Source organism: Mirounga leonina, unplaced genomic scaffold (genome assembly GCF_011800145.1).
Source record: "Mirounga leonina isolate KUSES-001 unplaced genomic scaffold, KU_Mleo_1.0 Mir_129, whole genome shotgun sequence".
Classification (NCBI taxonomy): domain Eukaryota; kingdom Metazoa; phylum Chordata; class Mammalia; order Carnivora; family Phocidae; genus Mirounga; species Mirounga leonina.
The window spans coordinates 37,142,875-37,162,475 of record NW_023270323.1 but is presented as its reverse complement, the minus strand read 5'-3'; the positions used below and the strand labels follow the sequence as shown (position 1 = coordinate 37,162,475).

General features: G+C 37.0%; 1 protein-coding gene across 3 annotated transcripts in view; it reads left to right on the top strand.

The window, feature by feature from the left end:
- The window catches only part of CEP135 (centrosomal protein 135), a 74,586-nt gene that overhangs the window by 44,816 nt on the left and 10,169 nt on the right, over positions 1-19,601 (top strand). For all 3 annotated transcript variants that reach the window (XM_035004936.1, XM_035004937.1, XM_035004935.1), the window contains exons 16-23: positions 9,649-9,764; positions 9,838-9,992; positions 10,600-10,655; positions 11,396-11,564; positions 12,399-12,509; positions 12,811-12,996; positions 17,105-17,314; positions 18,377-18,579. In XM_035004936.1, the coding sequence (XP_034860827.1) occupies positions 9,649-9,764; positions 9,838-9,992; positions 10,600-10,655; positions 11,396-11,564; positions 12,399-12,509; positions 12,811-12,996; positions 17,105-17,314; positions 18,377-18,579 (1,206 nt within the window). The remainder of the gene's footprint in view (positions 1-9,648; positions 9,765-9,837; positions 9,993-10,599; positions 10,656-11,395; positions 11,565-12,398; positions 12,510-12,810; positions 12,997-17,104; positions 17,315-18,376; positions 18,580-19,601) is intronic.

Sequence of the window (19,601 nt, the reverse complement as noted above, 5' to 3'; positions counted from 1 at the left end):
TAAAATACAGAACATTGAAGGAAACAAAAATTCAACAGTTTTTCTCTGGACTGCGTAACTGCAATAAGTAAAAAGACTTATGATCAGAAGAAGGAGATCACTGAAGAATCAGAAGAGATATTCCTCTCTAAATTACATTTGCAGTAAAGATCAGGAAAAGATTTTCAGATGTCAACATGACCTTGCATATGTGAAACTAAATCAGTCATGAAATAATAACAACTTGAGATCAGAAAGGATTGTAGTAGTGATGATTAGAAAGAAGATTGGGAAAAAAAATAGAAAGATTGACAGGAGCACCTGGGTGGCTCAGTCAGCTAAGCATCTGCCTTCAGCTCAGGTCATGATCCATGGCTCCCAGGACTGAGTCCTGTGTGGGCTCCCTGTTGAACAGGGAGCCTGCTTCTCCCTCTCCCTTTGCCCCCTCCCTTGTTCGTGCCCTCTTGTGCTTGCGTGCGCGGAAGTGCTTTCTCTCTCTCTCTCAAATAGAATCTTTAAAAAAAAAAAAAAAAAAAAGATTGATAAATTAGAACTGAAAGTGTAAGTGAACAGTAGAATGGATATTTCTGAAAACTGAGTTAGTGAAATAGAAAAACAAACTCAAGAAATTCATCTAGAATTCAGAACCAGGAAGAATAAAAAGAAATGAGAGAAAAGACACAGATCTAATATACAAATACTGAGAATTGCAAAATATATAGTAAAATAAACAGTAGGATTGAAAATCCGGGAATAATTAGGAAAAAAAAGGCCTGAATTTGTTCATAAGGGGGTCTGTGATTATCAAACAAATTTAATGAAATAAGATCAAGAGCTCGTTGTGTCTGATTAATTAAGGAATACTATTTTAGGGACTCATGTAGGGTATCTCTAATTTTTGCCCTTTTGCTGCTCTGACTACAAGTCTTGATAAGTTAGACTTTAGGAAGAACTAAAGTGAAAGCTGCATTTTTACTTTTTTCTTTTTGTGAGAGCTACATACATCCTCTGGAAAGCTAGCTGAATGAACCAGCCTCTCTTCTTCTGGTTCATGCCTATCCTCAACTCCAAAGTATAGATACTATGGTATATTTCTGTCACCCAGAATTACTAGTCTACCTGTTTCCCTGTTATGTTGAGCTGGCTGGATCTGCATTTAATCCATTTTGCTTTCTCCTTCAGACTGTAGCCGCAACTCTCCTTTCCTTTCCTCACAGAAGGCCCTTCTCAGTCTTACAAGGCAGAGCTTTCAGTGCCCTTTCTTGGATCCCCTAGCCTACAGTTCCTTTCACATTTTCTGTTATAATAATGTCCTTTTCTCTTGTGAGCTCAATGTGCTACTTCCCTCATAGACACTGTGTTATAGGAAGGGATTGTGAAGACTTTACTGTCTACCTTGTACCACCTGGGGAAATTGCATGGTTCCATAACTTTATTTTGCTCTGACAGAAAAAACTGACTTATCTCTGAGAAAAGTTTGTCAGTCACATTCTCCGTATCATTCTCCTAGTAGAACCATGAGGTCTAGCTTCAGGTCCAATCCAAATTGTAAACCGAATACAAACCATGATGGCAAGCACTCTGTGGAAGCAAAGCCACATTATCCAAACCTCATGCCACTTTCGATACCATTAGTAGAGATCTTTCTGCTCCTTTAATCACATAAAGTTATCTTACCTTGACATGGAGACATTTAAGAAGCTGATACTCAGGGGTGCTTGGGTGGCTCAGTTGGTAAAGCATCTGCCTTCAGCTCAGGTCATGATCTCGGGCCTGGGATCAAGTCCCACATGGGGCTCTTCCCAGCTCAGTGGAGAGCCTACTTCTCCCTTTCCCCCTGCTTGTGTACTTTCTCTCTCTGTATCAAATAAATAAATAAAATCTTTAAAAAAAAAAAAAAAAAAAGAAGCAGCAACTGATACTCAGATAGATGAAGCATATGTTCCTTTTCATCCACCTGGTGACCCATTTTCTTTTCCCTGTCCTGGGTCAGGCATCTTTAAACAAATTTCAGTGCCACCAAACAGTCTTTTCTGTATCAAGCACAGTTTCTAATTGTTCAAATACAGCATCTGAGGATGTAATACAAAATCCCACTTTAAGACTGCCATTAACGTTAAACAAATGATTCTTGTCTTCTTTGAATTTTAGCATTTAATGAGACCTGGCATTTAATGCCCCAGTTCAAAACTCCGTAGTGCTATAAAGCAACTTTATTCTACCCAGGGAAGATGGTCTTAGTCCCTCAGAGCATGTTAGCCATCCTCGGGAGCTAGGGTCAGTAAACTTTTTCTGTAAAGGAACAGAGAGTCAATGTTTCAGACTATACGCACCACCCAGTCCCTGCCTCATCTACTCAATCCCGCCTTTGTAGCACAAAAGCAACCACAGGCAATATATAACTGGAGGAGTGTGGCTATGGTCAGTACGACTTTATGGGCACTGAAATTTGAACTTCATATAATTTTCATATGTCACAAAATATCAGTCTTCTGTTGAAATTTTTGTCAATCATGTCAACATGTAAAAATCATTCTTACCTCTTGGGCCTTACAGAAACAGGTAGCAGGCTGTAGTTTTGCCAACCCCTGCTTGGGGATAGTTTCCCGCCCAATTAGACAACTGACTTTTCTCAATCAACCCCATAGTAAAAAGCCTTAGTTCCTACAACGGCTAGCAGTGAGGCTCTAAACGTTTAGATTCTTACAGCTGAAAATACCCTCGGACTGTTTTCAGTTTACCTTAGTCTTTAGTTATCTCTGTACCTTTTTCTAAACTAGAAGGTTATATACTTATCCAGTATTAAATAAATGCATTAGCAGATTTTCCTGGAAAGGGCCCAGAAAACTCTGGTTGAAGTTAATATTATGGCAATGGGTATCAGTTGTTACAGGAGAATTTAGGTATATTCAGACAACCAAATATAACTGGTCTCCCTTGAGAAGTTTTTATTTGTTAAAGGAACTGAGAACCATTTTAGATATGGGAAGGAAGGTTCACAGACTCCTTTGAATGCCTACGAAGTGTCTTCTGGGCATGCTAACATTTTTTTCTACAAAGACAGGAAGAGGAGCCAGAGCCCCAGGTGAGGACAATGAGCTCATGGAGATGGACTTGGAAGGGCCAAGGGAAATTAGGATCACCGTATTCAAATCATCATCCCTTTGTAAAAAGGCAAAGAAAAGCCAGTGCTGATCCCTTTTTCCCTCTCTGGCTCACCAAGAGATGATACTTCATACTAGCCAGCCTATCTCAATTAGTGGAGGGCCATAAACATAGACTCTTGGGAGACATCTGAAATAAAACAAAGGAGAGATCCCAATCAGTATGGCAGAGTAGGAGGATCTTGAGCTCACCTCCTCATACAGGCACACCAGAGAAGAAAAGGATTATTAAAAGGCATCCAGATTGGTAAGGAAGAAATACTCACTGTTTGCAGATGAAATAATGCTATACATAGAAAACCCTAAAGAAACAAAAAACTATTAAAACTAATAAATGACTTCGGGACGCCTGAGTGGTTCAGTTGGTTAAGCGTCTGCCTTCGGCTCAGGTCATGATTCCAGGGTCCTGGGATCGAGCCCTACATTGGGCTCCCTGCTCGCGGGAAGCCTGCTTCTCCCTCTTCCTGCTTCTCCCCCTGCTTGTGCTTTCTCTCTCTCTCTCTGACAAATAAATAAACTCTTAAAAAAAAAAAACTAATAAATGAATTCAGTAATGTTGCAGGATACAAAATTAATATATAGAAATCTGTTGGGTTACTGTACACTAATACCAAATAAGCAGAAGGTGATATCAAGAAAGCAATTCCTTTTATAGTTGCATCAGAAAGGATGAAATACCTAGGAATAAATTTAACCAAGGAGGTAAAAGACCTATACTCTGAAAATGGTAAGACTTTGATGAAGGAAATTGAAGATTGACAGAATAAAGGGAAAGATACACTGTGTTCATGGATTTGAAGAATATTGTTAAAATGTTCATACTACCCAAATCAATGTACAGATTCAGTGCATCCTAATCAAAATACCACAAGCATCTTCTTACAGAACTAGAATGAATAATCTTAAAATTTGTACAGAACCGCAAAGCCCCCAAGTAGTCAAAGCAATTTTGAGAAAGAACAAAGCTGATGGTATCATGTTCCCAGATTTCAAACTATACTACAAAGCTATAGTAATCAAAACAGTATGGTACTGGCACAAAAACACATAGATCAATGGAACAGAATAGAAAGCCTGGAAATAAATCTACACTTCTATGGCAGAGGAGGCCAGAATATACAATGGAGAAAAGATAGTCCCTTCAGTTAATGGTGTTGGGGAAACTGAACTGCTTTCCTATACCACATACAAAAAATAAAATTGATTAAAGACTTAAATGTAAGACCTGAAACCATAAAACTCTTAAAAGAAAACAGGAAACTCTTGGATATTGGTGTTAGCAGTATTTTTTTGGATCTGTGTGAGACAGGGCAATAAAAGCAAAAATAAACACTTGCAACTATATCAGACAAAAGCTTTTGCACAGTAAAGGAAACCATCAACAAAATGAAAAGGCAGCCTACTGAATGGGAAAAATATCTGCAAATCATATATCTCATAAGGGGTTAATATCCAAAATAATATCAAGAACTCATACAACTGAACACCAAAAAAAGCAATCAATTAAAAAATGGGCAGAGGACATGAATAGACATTTTTCCAAAGAAGATACACAAGAAATACATAAAAAGATGCTCCACGTCACTAATCATCAGGGAAATGCAAATCAAAACCACAGTGAGATACCACCTCAGGCTAGTCAAAATGGCTAGAATCAAAAAGACAAGAAATAAGTGTTGGTGAGGATGTGGAGAAAAAAAGAATTCTCATGCACTGTTGGTGGGTATGTAAATTGATACAGCCACTGTGGAAAACAGTATGGTGGGTCCTCAAAAAACTAAAAACGACATACCATATGATCCAGTGATTCCCAAAGAAAACTAAAGCACTAATTCAAAAAGATATATGCATTCTTATGTTTATTGCAGCATTATTTACAGTAGCCAAGATAGGGAAGCAACCCAAGTGTCCATTGATAGATAAGTGGATAAAGAAAATATGGTTTAAAAAAAAGATATGGTATATACATATACAGTGGAATATTACCATAAAAAAGAATGAGATTTTGTCATTTTGTGACAACATGGATGGACCTAGAGGCTATTATACTAAGTGACAAAGGGCAGACAGAGAAAGAGAAATAAGTCACAGGAATGAAAAGTACAGCAGAGGGGATATAATCAGCAATATTGTAATAACTTTGGTAACAGGTGGGAACCAGACCTATTGTGGTCATTTTGTAATGTATAAACTGTCAAATCACTATGTTGTATACTTGAAGCTAATATACTGTTGTATATCAAAAAGAAAAAAAGCGGGGTGCCTGGGTGGTTCAGTTGGTTAAGCGTCTGCCTTTGGCTCAGGTCATGATCCCAGGGGCCTGGAATCAAGCCCAATGTTGGGCTCCTTGCTCAGCAGGTCTGATTCTCCCTCTCCCTGACCCTCCCTCTGCTTGTGTGATTTCTCTCTCTCTCTCTGTCAAATAAATAAAATCTTAAAAAAAAAAAAAAAAAGGTATAGTATTCAAAACGGTGTGGTAACTGGCAAAAAGATAGCCATAAAGATGGACCAATTGAATAGAACTGAAAGTCCAGAAATAAACCCATGTATCTATGGCCAACCCATGTATCTATGGATTTCAACAAGGGTGCCAAGAGCATTCAATAGAGAAAGAGTAGTCTCATCGATAAATGGTGCTAGAATAGCTGGATATCCACATGCAAAAGAATGAAACTGGACCCCTACCTCACACTAATTATAAAAATTAACTCAAAATGGATCAGTGACCTAAATAGAAGAGCTAAAGCCATAAAACTCTTAGAAGAAAACATAGGAATAAATCTTTATGACTTTGAGTTTGGCAATGGATTCTTAGATGGGACACTAATAAGAATGAGCAACAAAAGAAAAAGTAGGTAAATTAGACTTTCAACAAAATAAAAAATTTGCGTATCAAAGGACCTTATCAAGAAAGTGACAACTTGCAGAATGGGAGAATATATTTTCAAATCATATCTCTGATAAGGGTCTAGTGTCCAGAATGTATAAAGAACTCTTATAACTGAACAAAAAGACGCAACCAGTCTTTTTTAAATAGGCAAAGGACTTGGGGCACCTGGGTGGCTCAGTCGTTAAGCGTCTGCCTTTGGCTCAGGTCATGATCCCAGGGTTCTGGGATCGAGCCCCACATCGGGCTCTCCGCTTGGCAGGGAGCCTGCTTCTCACTCTCCCTCTGCCTGCTGCTCCCCCTGCCTGTGCTCACTCTCTCTCTGTCAAATAAATAAATAAAAAATCTTTAAAAAAAATAAATGGGCAAAGGACTCAAACAGGCACTTCTCCAAAGAAGATATGTAAATAACCAGCAAGCATATGAAAAGATGCTCATTAGGAAAATGCAAACCAAAACCACAATGAGGTACCACTTCACATCCCCTAGCATGGCTATAAATGAGAAAGAAAATACAAGTGTTGGCAAGGATGTAGAGAAACTAAAACTCTCATATTGCTGGTGAGAATATAAAATGGCTCAGCCGCTGTGGAAAACAATTTATCAGGTCTTTAAAAAGCTAAACACAGAATTACCATCTGACCCAGCAATTTTAGGTATATACCTAAAAGAATTAAAAACAGACCAGTGTATGTACACAAATGTTCTTAGCAGCGCTATTCACAATAGCCAAAAGAAAGAAACAGCCCAAATGTCCATCAACAGATGGATAAACAAATTGTGGTATATACATACACTGGATCGACCATAAAGAGAAAGGATATTCTGACACTTGCTACAACATAGATTAACCTTGAACACACTGTACTAAGTGCAGTAAGCCAAATACAAAAGAACAAATACCGTATGATTTTACTTATATGAGGTACCTAGTGTAGTCAAATTCATAGAGACTGGAAGTAGATTAGAGGTTACCAGGGAATGGGAAGAGAGGAGGAGGAGTTATTGTTCAATGGGTTATATAAACAGAGTTTATATTGGTGATAATGAAAAAGTTTTGGATAGATAGTGGTGATGGGTATACAGGATTGTGAATGTATTTAATGCCACTGATTTACATTTACAGATGGTTAAATTGGTAAATATTCCACAAATTAAAAAAAAAAAACAAACCCAAACCAGGGATATCATTACTGTTTCTCTTTCCTCTAATACACCATTAAAATTCCAAACCTACCCCTGTAAGATGGAGCTTCAGCTCCATTTTAGACCTTGAACCCTTGTTATGAATAAGGACTCTTTAAGATGCTGTCTTTAAAATATATTTCATCAGGCGCCTGGGTGGCTCAGTTGGTTAAGCGACTGCCTTCGGCTCAGGTCATGATCCCAGGGGCCTGGGATCGAGTCCCACATCGGGCTCCCGGCTCAGCGGGGAGCCTGCTTCTCCCTCTGACCCTCTCCTCTCTCATGCTGTTTCTCTCTCTCTCTCACTCTCTAATAAATAAATAAATAAAATCTTTAATAAATAAATAAAATAAAATATATTTCATCATGAAGGGAAGTAATCGCTTTTGCCCCCTAAAATGAAATCATGTATACCTCTATGTAATGTAGTATAACTAAGGAATTTGAGGCTCAGAGAGATGGTCCTATCCAGCCACATGGCTGGTAAGTAGAGAGCTAGAACTTTGATTTTAAGTTGTTTTACTGCTTCACTGTCTTGTGCTAAGTCATCACTCCCTGTGTTATGTTAATGACACTTTCAAAGCTAAGAAATTGGTTCATTTCTCCTAACAACATAGTTCTCAAATTTTCCTTTCCAAATACCATGATGAACAAATAGTATGATAGTCACTCAACTATTTGTCCTTATGAAATTTATACGTTGGTTCTTTCATTAAGCACACCTTTTTCTTAGCAGCAGTATTTCTGTCAGAAAAGTTACATCCAGGGTCAATTATAGAATCTCCATTGGCTCCTTCCTGGCTACACTAGAGTATGAAAAGGTAAAGCTATTTTTAGGACTCACCAAGGGCCTACTTTTTGTGTACAGTGAAGATGTTACTCTGTCTTCCTTTATCAGTGCTACTTTTATTAGGAATTAACCTTCCTTATGAACCTTAAATGTGAAGACATCTTTACCTTTCTACTTAGGACTTCAAACACTGCCAACCATTTGGTGTCCTTCATAGGGACCCTGTGGGCCATTCCATTTTGAATATTTTCCCTTCCAGATAGAGGATATTGGTCTCCCTGAATTCTTCATAGAAGGCAATGTTATGTAGTAGAATAACATTGATATCAGGTTAGCCCACCTGGATTTACATCTTTGCTTTAATAGCTTTGTCACCTTGGACAAGTTATTAGTTTGTTTCTGTAAAATTCGGATGATATTTCTAATTATGGAATTGTTCTAGGAATGAAAGAGCTAATGTGTATAAAGTGTCAATACAATGAATATTAGCTTTCTTTTCTCTCTGCTCCCTGTGGTTATATCCCTCAGTGCAATAGCTGTAGCTTTCAGGAATAGCTTGAATACAGTGCAGTCACCTGGACCTCAAAGGTAATTTTTTTGAAATAAAATTCCTTGAACATAGAGTCCTTCTGACTTGGTTCTGTTTGATTGTGCAACCCTAAAGAAGCCAGTCTCAGTTCATCTTTCCTCCCTGCGTCTGGGCCATTATTCACCTGTGGTCAGAGCAATCAAGGTCATGTCTTTTGTCTTTCAGAATACTTCGTATTGCCAATAAAACTTCCTCATTTCTATCCGTATGTCCCATCTTACTTGTGGCTTTGGAAATTGAAAGCCCCTCCCCCCCTTAAGCAGTTCTAAACTGAGCCACCCTTGGTAGTTACTTCCCTGTCTTATCCTCAGAAGAACTCTAAAAAGGAACATTTGGGAGTTCCCAATAAATAGCCTGAGGTGAGAACCACTTCTTTCCAGCTGAGCAGGGTTGAGTACTCTAGGGCTAAAAGCATCCCAGAACTAGATGACAGGAGAGCAAATTCTTGTTACTTCTGAAAAATAATCTCACTGATGAGTAAGTCATTCCTCTGAAATTGTCTTTATTTCTTCTTTATTTTGTTCCCTGAAACAAGTCTTTACTCTTAAATATTCATTGCACTACAATAAATGTCCACTTTCCCTGTTTACTATGACCTCCAGTTGACTACCCACCAAAAAAGTCAAAATAGAGAGCAAAATTAAAAGCTCACTGGTCAGGATTTATGGATAATCCTTGGAAGTGCCAGGGAATACTGTAAAAATGACTACACCTTTACCTCCGCTATTGAAAATAGATTTTATAAGGGAAAATGTTGATATTAGGAAACTGAGGAGGGCTTTAAAACTACCAAAAAACCTCTAGAAAAGAGTATACAATTAATTTGATTTTCATACTATATTATTTTTAGGAAGTGGAACCATTTTGGAGAAGAATGGTGGACAGCAAGAAATAATATATAATATAATATCATTGATTATACTGGAAGAGCTTTAAAATAAAAAATAAAAGAAACTTTAAAAATAAGAAAATACTTTTTTCAGATCTCTCATTTTTAAAAAATTATTTCTACCAGAGATAAAGAATGCCATTTGTTTTTGTCCGTATACTTTAGGATAGTAAATGAGCAGCTACAGAGGTCACTTGATGATTGTCAGCACCGGCTGTCCAAGAAAAGAGGTGAACTTGAATCAGCCCAAGCCCAAATTAACATACTGGAGGAAAAAATAGGTAAGTGTTTTTAAATTTTGCTTTTGCTAAACCTAATTTACTTTGTCTAATGAACATTTCTCTTTATTCATAGGTAAACTGCACCTTCAGATGACTTCGCAGAATGAAGAGGCTCATGTGATGAAAAAGACCATTGGTGTTATTGACAAAGAAAAAGACTTTCTTCAGGAGACTGTAGATGAGAAGACAGAAAAGATTGCAAACTTGCAAGAAAACCTGGCTAGTAAAGTATGTGACTTTTAAATACCTTTATCCGGCATCTCAGCAGAAACAATTTCATTCTCTCTCTCAAATATGCAATTCTTACCTCCATATGCAAGTTCCTAAGACCCAGAGCCATATCTTCTAATATTCTTAAATTTCATTTCATGCCAATAATTCGGATCTGCAAAAATTCTATTTATAGGGGTGCCTGGGTAGCTCAGTCAGTTAAGCATCGGACCCCCGATTTCGGCTCAGGTTATGATCTCAGGGTTGTGAGATTGAGCCCTGTGTTGGGCTCCGCACTGGGTGTGGACCCTGCTTGATATTCTCTTTCTCCCTCTGCCCCTGTTCCCCAGCTGTCATGGGTTCATGCACTTTCTCTCTCAAAAAAAAATTCTATTTATAGAACGTAATTTTATCAGATGTGATTATAGCAGACTCAAGGAAACAATTCAGATTCTTAGAGTGGGTAGAAACATGCCAATATGTGAAGTACAGTTGGGACGTAGAAATGTTTACTTTAAAACTTTCTTTTATAGCATAATTTATATAAACGTGATAAATTATAAATTCAAGCAAAGACATTTTTATATGAATGTTTTAGAATCCTATATTTTCATAATTTCTGTAGGAAAAAGCTATTGCTCAGATGAAGAAGACAGTCTCAGAGTATGAATCTTCTATGAAGTAAGTAATCAATGAAATGGCATCCAGCTCTTTAAAGAAATTTTCAGTAAGAGCAGTTTATGTCTTTAAGTAGCAATTTGACAATGGGAAAATTTCCTTGTTCAGTTTTGCCTGTGACAGCATCTGAATCTATTACATGAACATGCCATCCTCTTCAACTTTCTCCCCTCCTCCATCATCAGCATCTCAACAGTTATGTCTGATTCATGATTCTTTTACATACCTATTTGCTTTTTATTTCTACTATAATTACTCTGTTCAGACCCTAATCATTAAAACTTAGATTACTTTAGTAGCCAGTCTGGAATTTGTTCTACATCAAAGCCTATCTTGAACAGTTACAAAATTTTTCATTTTATGTCTCGTCTCTACTTAAAACAAAAGTCACTAATTATTATTTTATATACCTTACACATTTCATAGTAGTGGGGACTTAAGTAACATTTGCCAATTCAATCTATTATGTTTTGCTCCTAACATTTGAAAGCCCTCTATTTAAAAAGAAAAAAAAAAGTCCTCTATTTTTCCTTGACTTTTGGAATTATAAATTTATTTTATGACTATTTCTAAATAATGTTTGGTAGAGATCTAAAATATCTGCTTTACCTAATCAGTATCTTAAGGCAGTGTGGTTTCTTGTATTCTTAGTATACCTAATTCAGAGTACAAGTTTTCTTTTAAATGATTTACAGTATTCCAAAGAGCTTTCTTTATTATTTCCACATCCCTCGTATTAACAGCCAGCTAAAGGAAACGTTGACGAATCGGGACCGAGAAATAAGCAGCCTCCGGCGCCAGCTTGATGCAGCTCACAAAGAACTTGATGAGGTAGGAAAATCTAAAGAAATGTCTTTCAAGGAAAACAGAAGATTACAAGATGATCTGGCTACAATGGCAAGAGAAAACCAGGTATGAGCACAATGCATAAACTTTGATTGTTTTACAGTATATTCATTCTTTGCTAAATTTTAAAGCTCTGAATATGTTTTTTAAACATATTGATGATCTAAATATCAACAACATAAATAATTCTTTGAGGAGAATGGAATTTATAAGAGTATTTAAAAAATGTGGTTTAGAACGCTCCTGTATTTCACAGCGTGTCTAATTGATCGACCATGGTCTCCGTACCATTTTGGTCTGTGTTACAGGGAATCCTAAAGCTGAGAGTGTGGTTTTCTCTGTGGGAGATACCATTGTCACCCTCAGCCTCACTCCAAGGGCAAAGTGATGTGTTATAAAGACCCAGTATAGATTTTAATTTTTCATACTTCCTGCCAGCAGCTTAGGGATATACCTATAAGTAAATTAATGACTATTTTAGAATGGCAGATACTGAAAAGTATTGGTTTTGTTTCTGCTGGTTTATTAAAGGATTATACCAAGAAGATGAATGGTTTTCCTGTTTTAAATATTTTAAATTTTTTAAAAATTACTTTTAGTATTCAGTATACAGCATATTGCCGATATATGAATTTTTAAAAATGTCAACCCATGAGCATAGCTAGCCCCATAATACAAATGCCAGATACATGGTCAAGACTATTGTGGGAGATGGGTGGTAATATATGATTAAAAAGTCGAGGTCAGGAAAAACATGTGAAAATAACTCTTAGGAACAGTTTTCCTTTTTCCTACTCTTATTCCCCCAATTCAAAAGGAGCTATTTGAATATAAATATAATTCATTATTAAGTGCCACATTCATTGTAGATTTATCTGTCTTCAATTTTCTGATTTATAGGAAATCTCACTGGAATTGGAAGCAGCAGTGCAAGAAAAAGAAGAAATGAAGAGTAGAGTTCATAATTACATAACTGAGGTGTCGCGATGGGAGAGCTTAATGGCTGCTAAGGTAAAAAAACATGATTTAGGTTGGATTTCAGATTGATATCTAAAAAATATTTTCATGTGTACTTATTCTGTCTCATTTATATATTTATTTTTTCTGTCTCCTCTCTTAGATATTAAGATATGAGAGTGGAGATCTTGCCTACTGTATTTTTATATTTCCCCCTAGATCTTACTTAGTATGCTAATAGTGTATGCTCCCTAATTAAAACAAAAATCCCAGTGTCTATATATGTTTATGATATGAGTATTCCAGTGGGTGACAGTCACTAATTCAGAAACAATTTAATTTTGCTTAAAACCAGGAAAAGGAAAATCAAGATTTGTTAGATAGATTTCAGATGCTTCATAACCGTGCTGAAGACTGGGAGGTCAAAGCCCATCAAGCTGAGGGAGAAAGCAGCTCAGTTCGACTGGAACTTCTTTCTATTGACACAGAGAGGAGACACCTTCGAGAAAGGGTGGAGCTATTAGAAAAAGAAATTCAGGAGGTAATATATTCATTTATCTTGTGATGACATTATTTACTAAAACAGTAGCATTCAAAGATACTTTATTGAAGTGAGATTTAAGCATTGATAACATCAAGTTCAATGTAATCTTTTATCAATTCTGATAATTTGCTTAGGAGCCCCATTACTTTTTTTTTAAACTGTAGTAAAATATGCATAGCATCAAATTTACCACTTGAACCGTTTTTAAGAGTACAGTTCTCTGGCAGTTAGTAACTTCACATTGTTATACAGCGGTCACCACCATCGCCAGAACTTTTTCATCTTCCTGACTGAAACTCTGTACCCATTAAACACTAACTCCCCGTTCCTCCCCATTCCTCACTTTCACACCGCCCTCCCTCCCCATCTCAGCCCCTGGCAACCAGCATCCTACTTTTTCTCTATGAATCTGACTATTCTTTGTACCTCATATAAGTGGAATCATACAATATTTGTCTTTCTGTGACTGGCTTTTTTCACTTAGGCTTAAGGTTCAGTTAACCTCAAGGTTCATGTATGTTGTAGCATGTGTCCAAATTTCATTTCTTTTTAAGGCTGAATAATATTCCACTGTGTATATATGTCACATTTTCTTTATCCATTCGTCTGTTAGTGGACATTTCATTTGTTTTCATCTGTGGCTACCAGGAATAATGCTGCTACGAACATGAATGTACAATATCTATTCAAGTTCTTGCTTTCAGTTATTTAGGATATACCTGGAAGTGAAACTTTTTATGTTTGATTTTTTTCAAAAATTGCCATACTTTTTTCCTTTTTTTTTTTTTTTAAGATTTTACTTACTTATTTGACAGAGAGAGAGACAGCGAGATAGGGAACACAAGTAGGGGGAATGGGAGAGAGAGAAGCAGGCTTCCCACTGAGCATGGAGCCCAATGCAGGGCTCAATCCCAGGACCCTGGGATCATGACCTGAGCCGAAGGCAGCCGCTTAACTGACTGAGCCACCCAGGCACCCCAGCCATACTTTTTTCTTCAAGGAAAATTATAACAAACATAAAAATATTAAAGTGGCTTTGGAATTTGGTAATGGATACAGGCCGAAAGAATTTTGAGGTGCTTGATCGAAAAAGCCTAGATTGCTTTGAAAAACTTGTTGGTAGAAAGATGCATATTATAAAAGGGATTCTAGTAAGGGCTCAGAAAAAAGAAGAGCTATTGACAAAACTTCTGTCATTTACAAAATACATAAATTGTCAAGAACAGAATTTTTCCAGAAATCTTAATGTTTCTTCTAGTGAGGTCTGAGATGCAATTTAGGAACATGTTATTGGACACCAAAAGAAAGGTGATCCTTGTTATAAAATGGCAGAGAACTCAGCTGAATTAATTATGGTCTACTCTTGGAAGGAAAGTAGATTTTTTTTTTTTTTTTTTTTTGAGAGAGAGAGAGCGAGCATAAGCAGGGGAGGAGCAGATCTGGTGTATGTATATACATATATATACAATGTGTGTGTGTATATATATATACACACGTGCACACGCGCACACACACAATGAAATATTACTCAGCCGTAACAAAGAACAAATCTTTTCATTCTTGCCATTTACAACATGGATGGATCTAAAGGGTATAATGCTAAGCAAAATGAGAAAGACAAATACCATATGATTTCACTCAAATGTGGAATTTAAGAAATAAAACAAATGAACAAAGAAAAAAGAGACAAACCAAGAAACAGACTCTTAACTGGAGAACAAACTAATGGTTACCGGAGGGGAGGTGGGTGGGGGGAGGGGTGAAATAGGTGAAGGGGATTTCGAGTACACATATCATGGTGAGCATTGAGTAGTATATAGAATTGTTGGGTCACTATATTGTACATCTGAAACTAATATAACACTGTATGTTAAGTATAGTAGACTTAAAATTCAGGAGGAAAAATGGAACCAGGTCTTGATGATTTGGAAAATTCTTAGCCTATCCAGACAGTGTGCTCTGGAGACAGGGCCAAGTGTGTGGCTCCACAGCTCCTCTGTGAACACATTAGGTCTGTGACTCACGTGGCCAGTCAGTCATCTCAGGAGAAATACTGCCAGCTTGTACTCACAGGGACGAAAACAAGGTGAAATGAAGGAAGGCTGTTGAACATCTGGGATCCTACCAGCAGAAAACAGGCTAGTAGGGTTACTTGACTAAAAATACCAGTTCTCCTTAGAGAAAAAGGAAGAGTGGCTCTGTAGGTATCTCAGAGGCTGACAGGGCTGCTGCTGTCACCACCGGCCCAGGGGATATTGCCTTCTTGTTCCAGGTGCAGGGCCACTGCCCCTGAGGGCCAAGAGGGTGGGGCTGTAGCTGAGGGTTGAGAAGGTGGGGCCACCCTAGCAGGCCCAGAAGGCAGACCATCAGGGCACAGATAATTATTCTTAGGCCTTAAAACCGAATGGAATTCTCCTTGCTTGGTTGCAAACTTACTTTGGACTAGTAACCCTTTCATTCCTTCTGTTTTCTCCCTTTCAGAGTGGGCATGTCTATTCTGTGCTTGTTTCGCTATTGTTTTTGGAAGCAAATAACTTGTTTACCAGTGTCACAGATCTCGGGAAGGAAAGTAGTTTTGCCCCTGGATGGACCATACTCAGAGTTTTACCCGTATCTAATTTAGATGATGCTTAGATGAGATGTTGGACTTAGAATTGATGCTAGAATGTTGGCATGGAGTGACTATATTTTGCACAAAGGAAGGACATGAATTTTGGGGAGCTAAAGGGTGGATAGAATTATGGGCCTTAAGTTATGTTGAAATCCTAACCCCCAGCACCTGTGAATGTGGCCTTTTTTGGAAATAGGGTTTTTGCAAGTATAATCAAGGTAAGATGAGGTCATACTGGACTACGGCAGGCCATAATCCAACGACTGGTGTCCTTTGTAAGAGAAATCTGGAACAGAAGATACAAGGGAGAACCCCAGATGAAGACAGAGGCAGAGACTGGAGTGAGGTGTCTACAAGGCAAGGAACACTAAGGATTGCTAGCAGCCACCAGAAGTTGGGAGAGAGGCATTGAATAGATTCTCTCTTAGAACCTCCAGAAGAAGCCAGCTCTGCTAACATCTAAATTTCAGACTTGTAACCTCCAGAATTGTGACAAGAAATTTCTGTTGTTTAAAACCACCCAGTAATTTGCAGGGATTGGTTGCAGCAGTGCTAGGAAACTACCCTCTCTCTCTGAGTTTTCCTGTTAAGAGTATAATAACTGAAGGAATGCTTTCAACCTTCAGAAAAATTCTCAGAAGAAACTGTTCTTTAATTTTTTTGTTCTATGTCATTGTTTATGTTTTTATGTGGTATATAAAATTGACTTTTACATATTTATATTTAGGTTTAGGGAACTTTGATTTTAAATTAATTAACTTGGAAAATCCAAATATTTACTTTTATGTAACTGTTGAAATTTATTAAATCTTCACAGCACAGTTAGATTTTTAATGTCAACTTATTTCATTATTACCTATTAAAATAATTTTATTTTTCAAGTATGGAAGTCTTATTAAACTCTATAGTAGAGTTTATATCAGTTTGTATTTATCACTCAGTTTAAATTGAGAAACTTAAAATGTGGACTATTCTAGAAAAAGCTGTATCAGTATTTCAAACTTTATTATTTCAGTTATTAAAATCTTATAAAGTTGTTTATTACTATTAGGTTAAATTAAGTTTAAGTACAACTTCAGGTATTTCGTTTTAAAGCAAACTCCATTTTGAAATTTAAAATTTAAAGACAGCTAAGGAGTGATTATATATATGTTACTTTTTCTTGAGAAGGTATTACAACAATTTATAAAGATAAAATTTAACCTAACTGCAAAGATCCCTCTTGTTCACCCTAAAACAATAATTTTCATTTTTGTATCTTCCAAATATATACATGAGGTACTTAGGTACTGTGGCTAATAATTATATACAATTCATTTGGTTAAGCATTAAATAGGCCACCTTTAAATAGCAGGCAGCTTCCTGAGAGTATCTTAAAATATGCAAAAATTGGCTCTCATATTTGCATAAAAGGAGGTCGTGGCTGCACAGACTCAAGCCTTTAAGATTATTGGGTTATTTCAACTTTTTACCGGTTTCTTTTTCTACTTTCAGCACATAAATGCACATCATGCTTATGAATCTCAGATCTCATCAATGGCAAAAGCCATGTCTAGATTAGAAGAAGAGCTGAGACATCAAGAAGATGCAAAAGCGGCGGTGTTGAATGATCTGTCGTCTCTTAGAGAACTTTGCATTAAGCTTGATTCAGGCAAAGATATTATGACCCAACAACTGAATTCCAAAAGCCTGGAGTTAGAGAGGGTAGGAACTTAAAAGATTTTGTTTTGTAGCACATTATTTTATTAAGCCCTCCCCTCATTGTTTTACTTTATCATGCACTGCCCAATATATTTGTTCCCCTTTAAGGAGTTACTTTTGACTACAGGATTTTGACAACTAGATTCTTTGCCAGGATTTTTCTGGCAAACATGGTGATGAAACTAGGTGCTCTCCATTTTGGAGTAGATGGATATTTAGGAAAATAGGAGTCTTCTTATTATAGAATAGGAGCCTATCCCAGTACATTTCTTTTCTCCATTTGAAGGTAAGATTTAAATGATGGATTAAGCAGTTTATTACTTCCTAAATGGAGTAGTTTTTCTTATAAAAATCCCAAGACATTTAGGGGTGCTGGGAGGCTGAGTCGGTTAAGTGACTGCCTTCGGCTCAGGTCATGATCTCCGGGTCCTGGGATTGAGCCCCAAGTTGGCTTCCTGCTCTGCGGGGAGTCTGCTTCTCCCTCTCCCTTTGCCCCCACCTCCTCGCGCACTCTCTCTCAAATAAATAAATAAAATCTTAAAAAAAAAATCCCAAGGCATTTAAGTCTTAGTTAATTTTAAAAGTCTAGTTAGCTGGAACTTCCCATTCTCAAACTGAGGCATTACTTTAAACAACCCAGTGTGTGTTTTCAAACATAGGTGTTTTCAGTTTTCATTCATTTAGTAGTATGTTTATTTTCAGGTACTGAGAAACCCCAGTGCTGGTTTGACTGTTGTCAGAGGACACAAAATAGATCAGAAGGGCTTATCCTTGCTGATAAGATGGGCCACATTTTAGGATTTTATGTTAATGACCGTCTCTTGACAAGGTAGTGTGAATGGAAACTATTTGAGGGCTGGAGTAAGTCTTGTAACAAATAAGCTCTTACTGAAAATAGCAAAAATTATTTTGAAAATAAGATGATTTTCTTACACTTAAAAAAATGGTTCAAAATCTTTAACTGGTACCCAAAACAAATAACTGATGGGTGTATAGCTCTGCAAATAATTTTTCAGAATAAGTCTAAAATTCTACTGAAGTAATCTTCCTTTGTTTTCCCTGTAGGTCATGGCAGAATTAGAAAATGCAAAATCAGAAGCAGAACTGTTAAAAAAACAACTGTCAAGTGAGAGACATACAATTAAAAACCTTGAATCATTGTTGGCTACAAATAGAGATAAGGAATTTCATTCTCATTTAACATCCCACGAGAAGGATACAGAAATTCAGCTACTTAAAGAGAAGTTAACCCTTTCAGAAAGTAAATTGTAAGTGCCATAAATCAACCTATGTAAAGAAAACAGCTTGTCAAAAATAATTTTTCAATTTTTGGTGGGAGAGGGGGATGGAAGTGTATAATGTGGAACAAAACCAAAATATCTTACTTACGTGGTGGCTGCTTTTGGAATTCAGGGGTTTACTTCAGGAGAGACATTGTGTTTGGAAATGTAGATTTGTCTGTCTTCACCATAGAGATGGCACCCATGGAAGTGAATGAATGAACTTTAGAAAAATGTCTAAATTTGAGGAACAAAGAGGAGTCAGCAAAGGAGAGAGCATTTCAGGATGGGGAGAGCCGTCTGTGTCTCTTGCTATGGACTAGGAAAAAGACTTCAAAAAGGCTGTGTGATATTACCTTTTAGGAGATTGATGATAGTCTTTTAGATGGACAGGTTTGGATATACTTGATGGAAGAGGGGAAGAAACCCAGAGCGGATAGTACAAGCGGAACAGTTTTAAAAGAAGTTAAGAAATATTTCTTTTTCGGGGCGCCTGGGTGGCTCAATCGGTTAAGCATGGCTCAGGTCATGATCCCAGGGTTCTGGGATCAAGCCCCACATCAGGCTCTCTGTTGGGCGGGGAGCCTGTTTCTCCCTCTGTCTGCCACTCCGCCTGCTTGTGCTCTCTCTCTCTGTCAAATAAATAAAATCTTTAAAAAAGAAAAAAAGAAAAGAAAAAAATATTTCTGAGGCAGGAGTTAAGAAAGAGTCAATGAAGATACTTTACATCTTGATGTTATAATTCATGTCTTGTTCAAATTTATATTTCCAACATTGCTGCAGTGCCTAGCACATACTGGAAGCTCAGTTTAAATATTTGTTAAATAAATAAGATGAATGAATGAATGAAAAGGAAAACTTAGTGATAGAAGCCCCTGAAAAAAATAAGCTCCTGAAGTTGAGAAAATTTGTGTTAAAAAGTCTTGTTCTTTTCTTTTTTTGTCCTTAAGTATCACCTCCATTTGTATTTATTAATAACAAAAACAAAAATCCATAGTACTTGATTACAA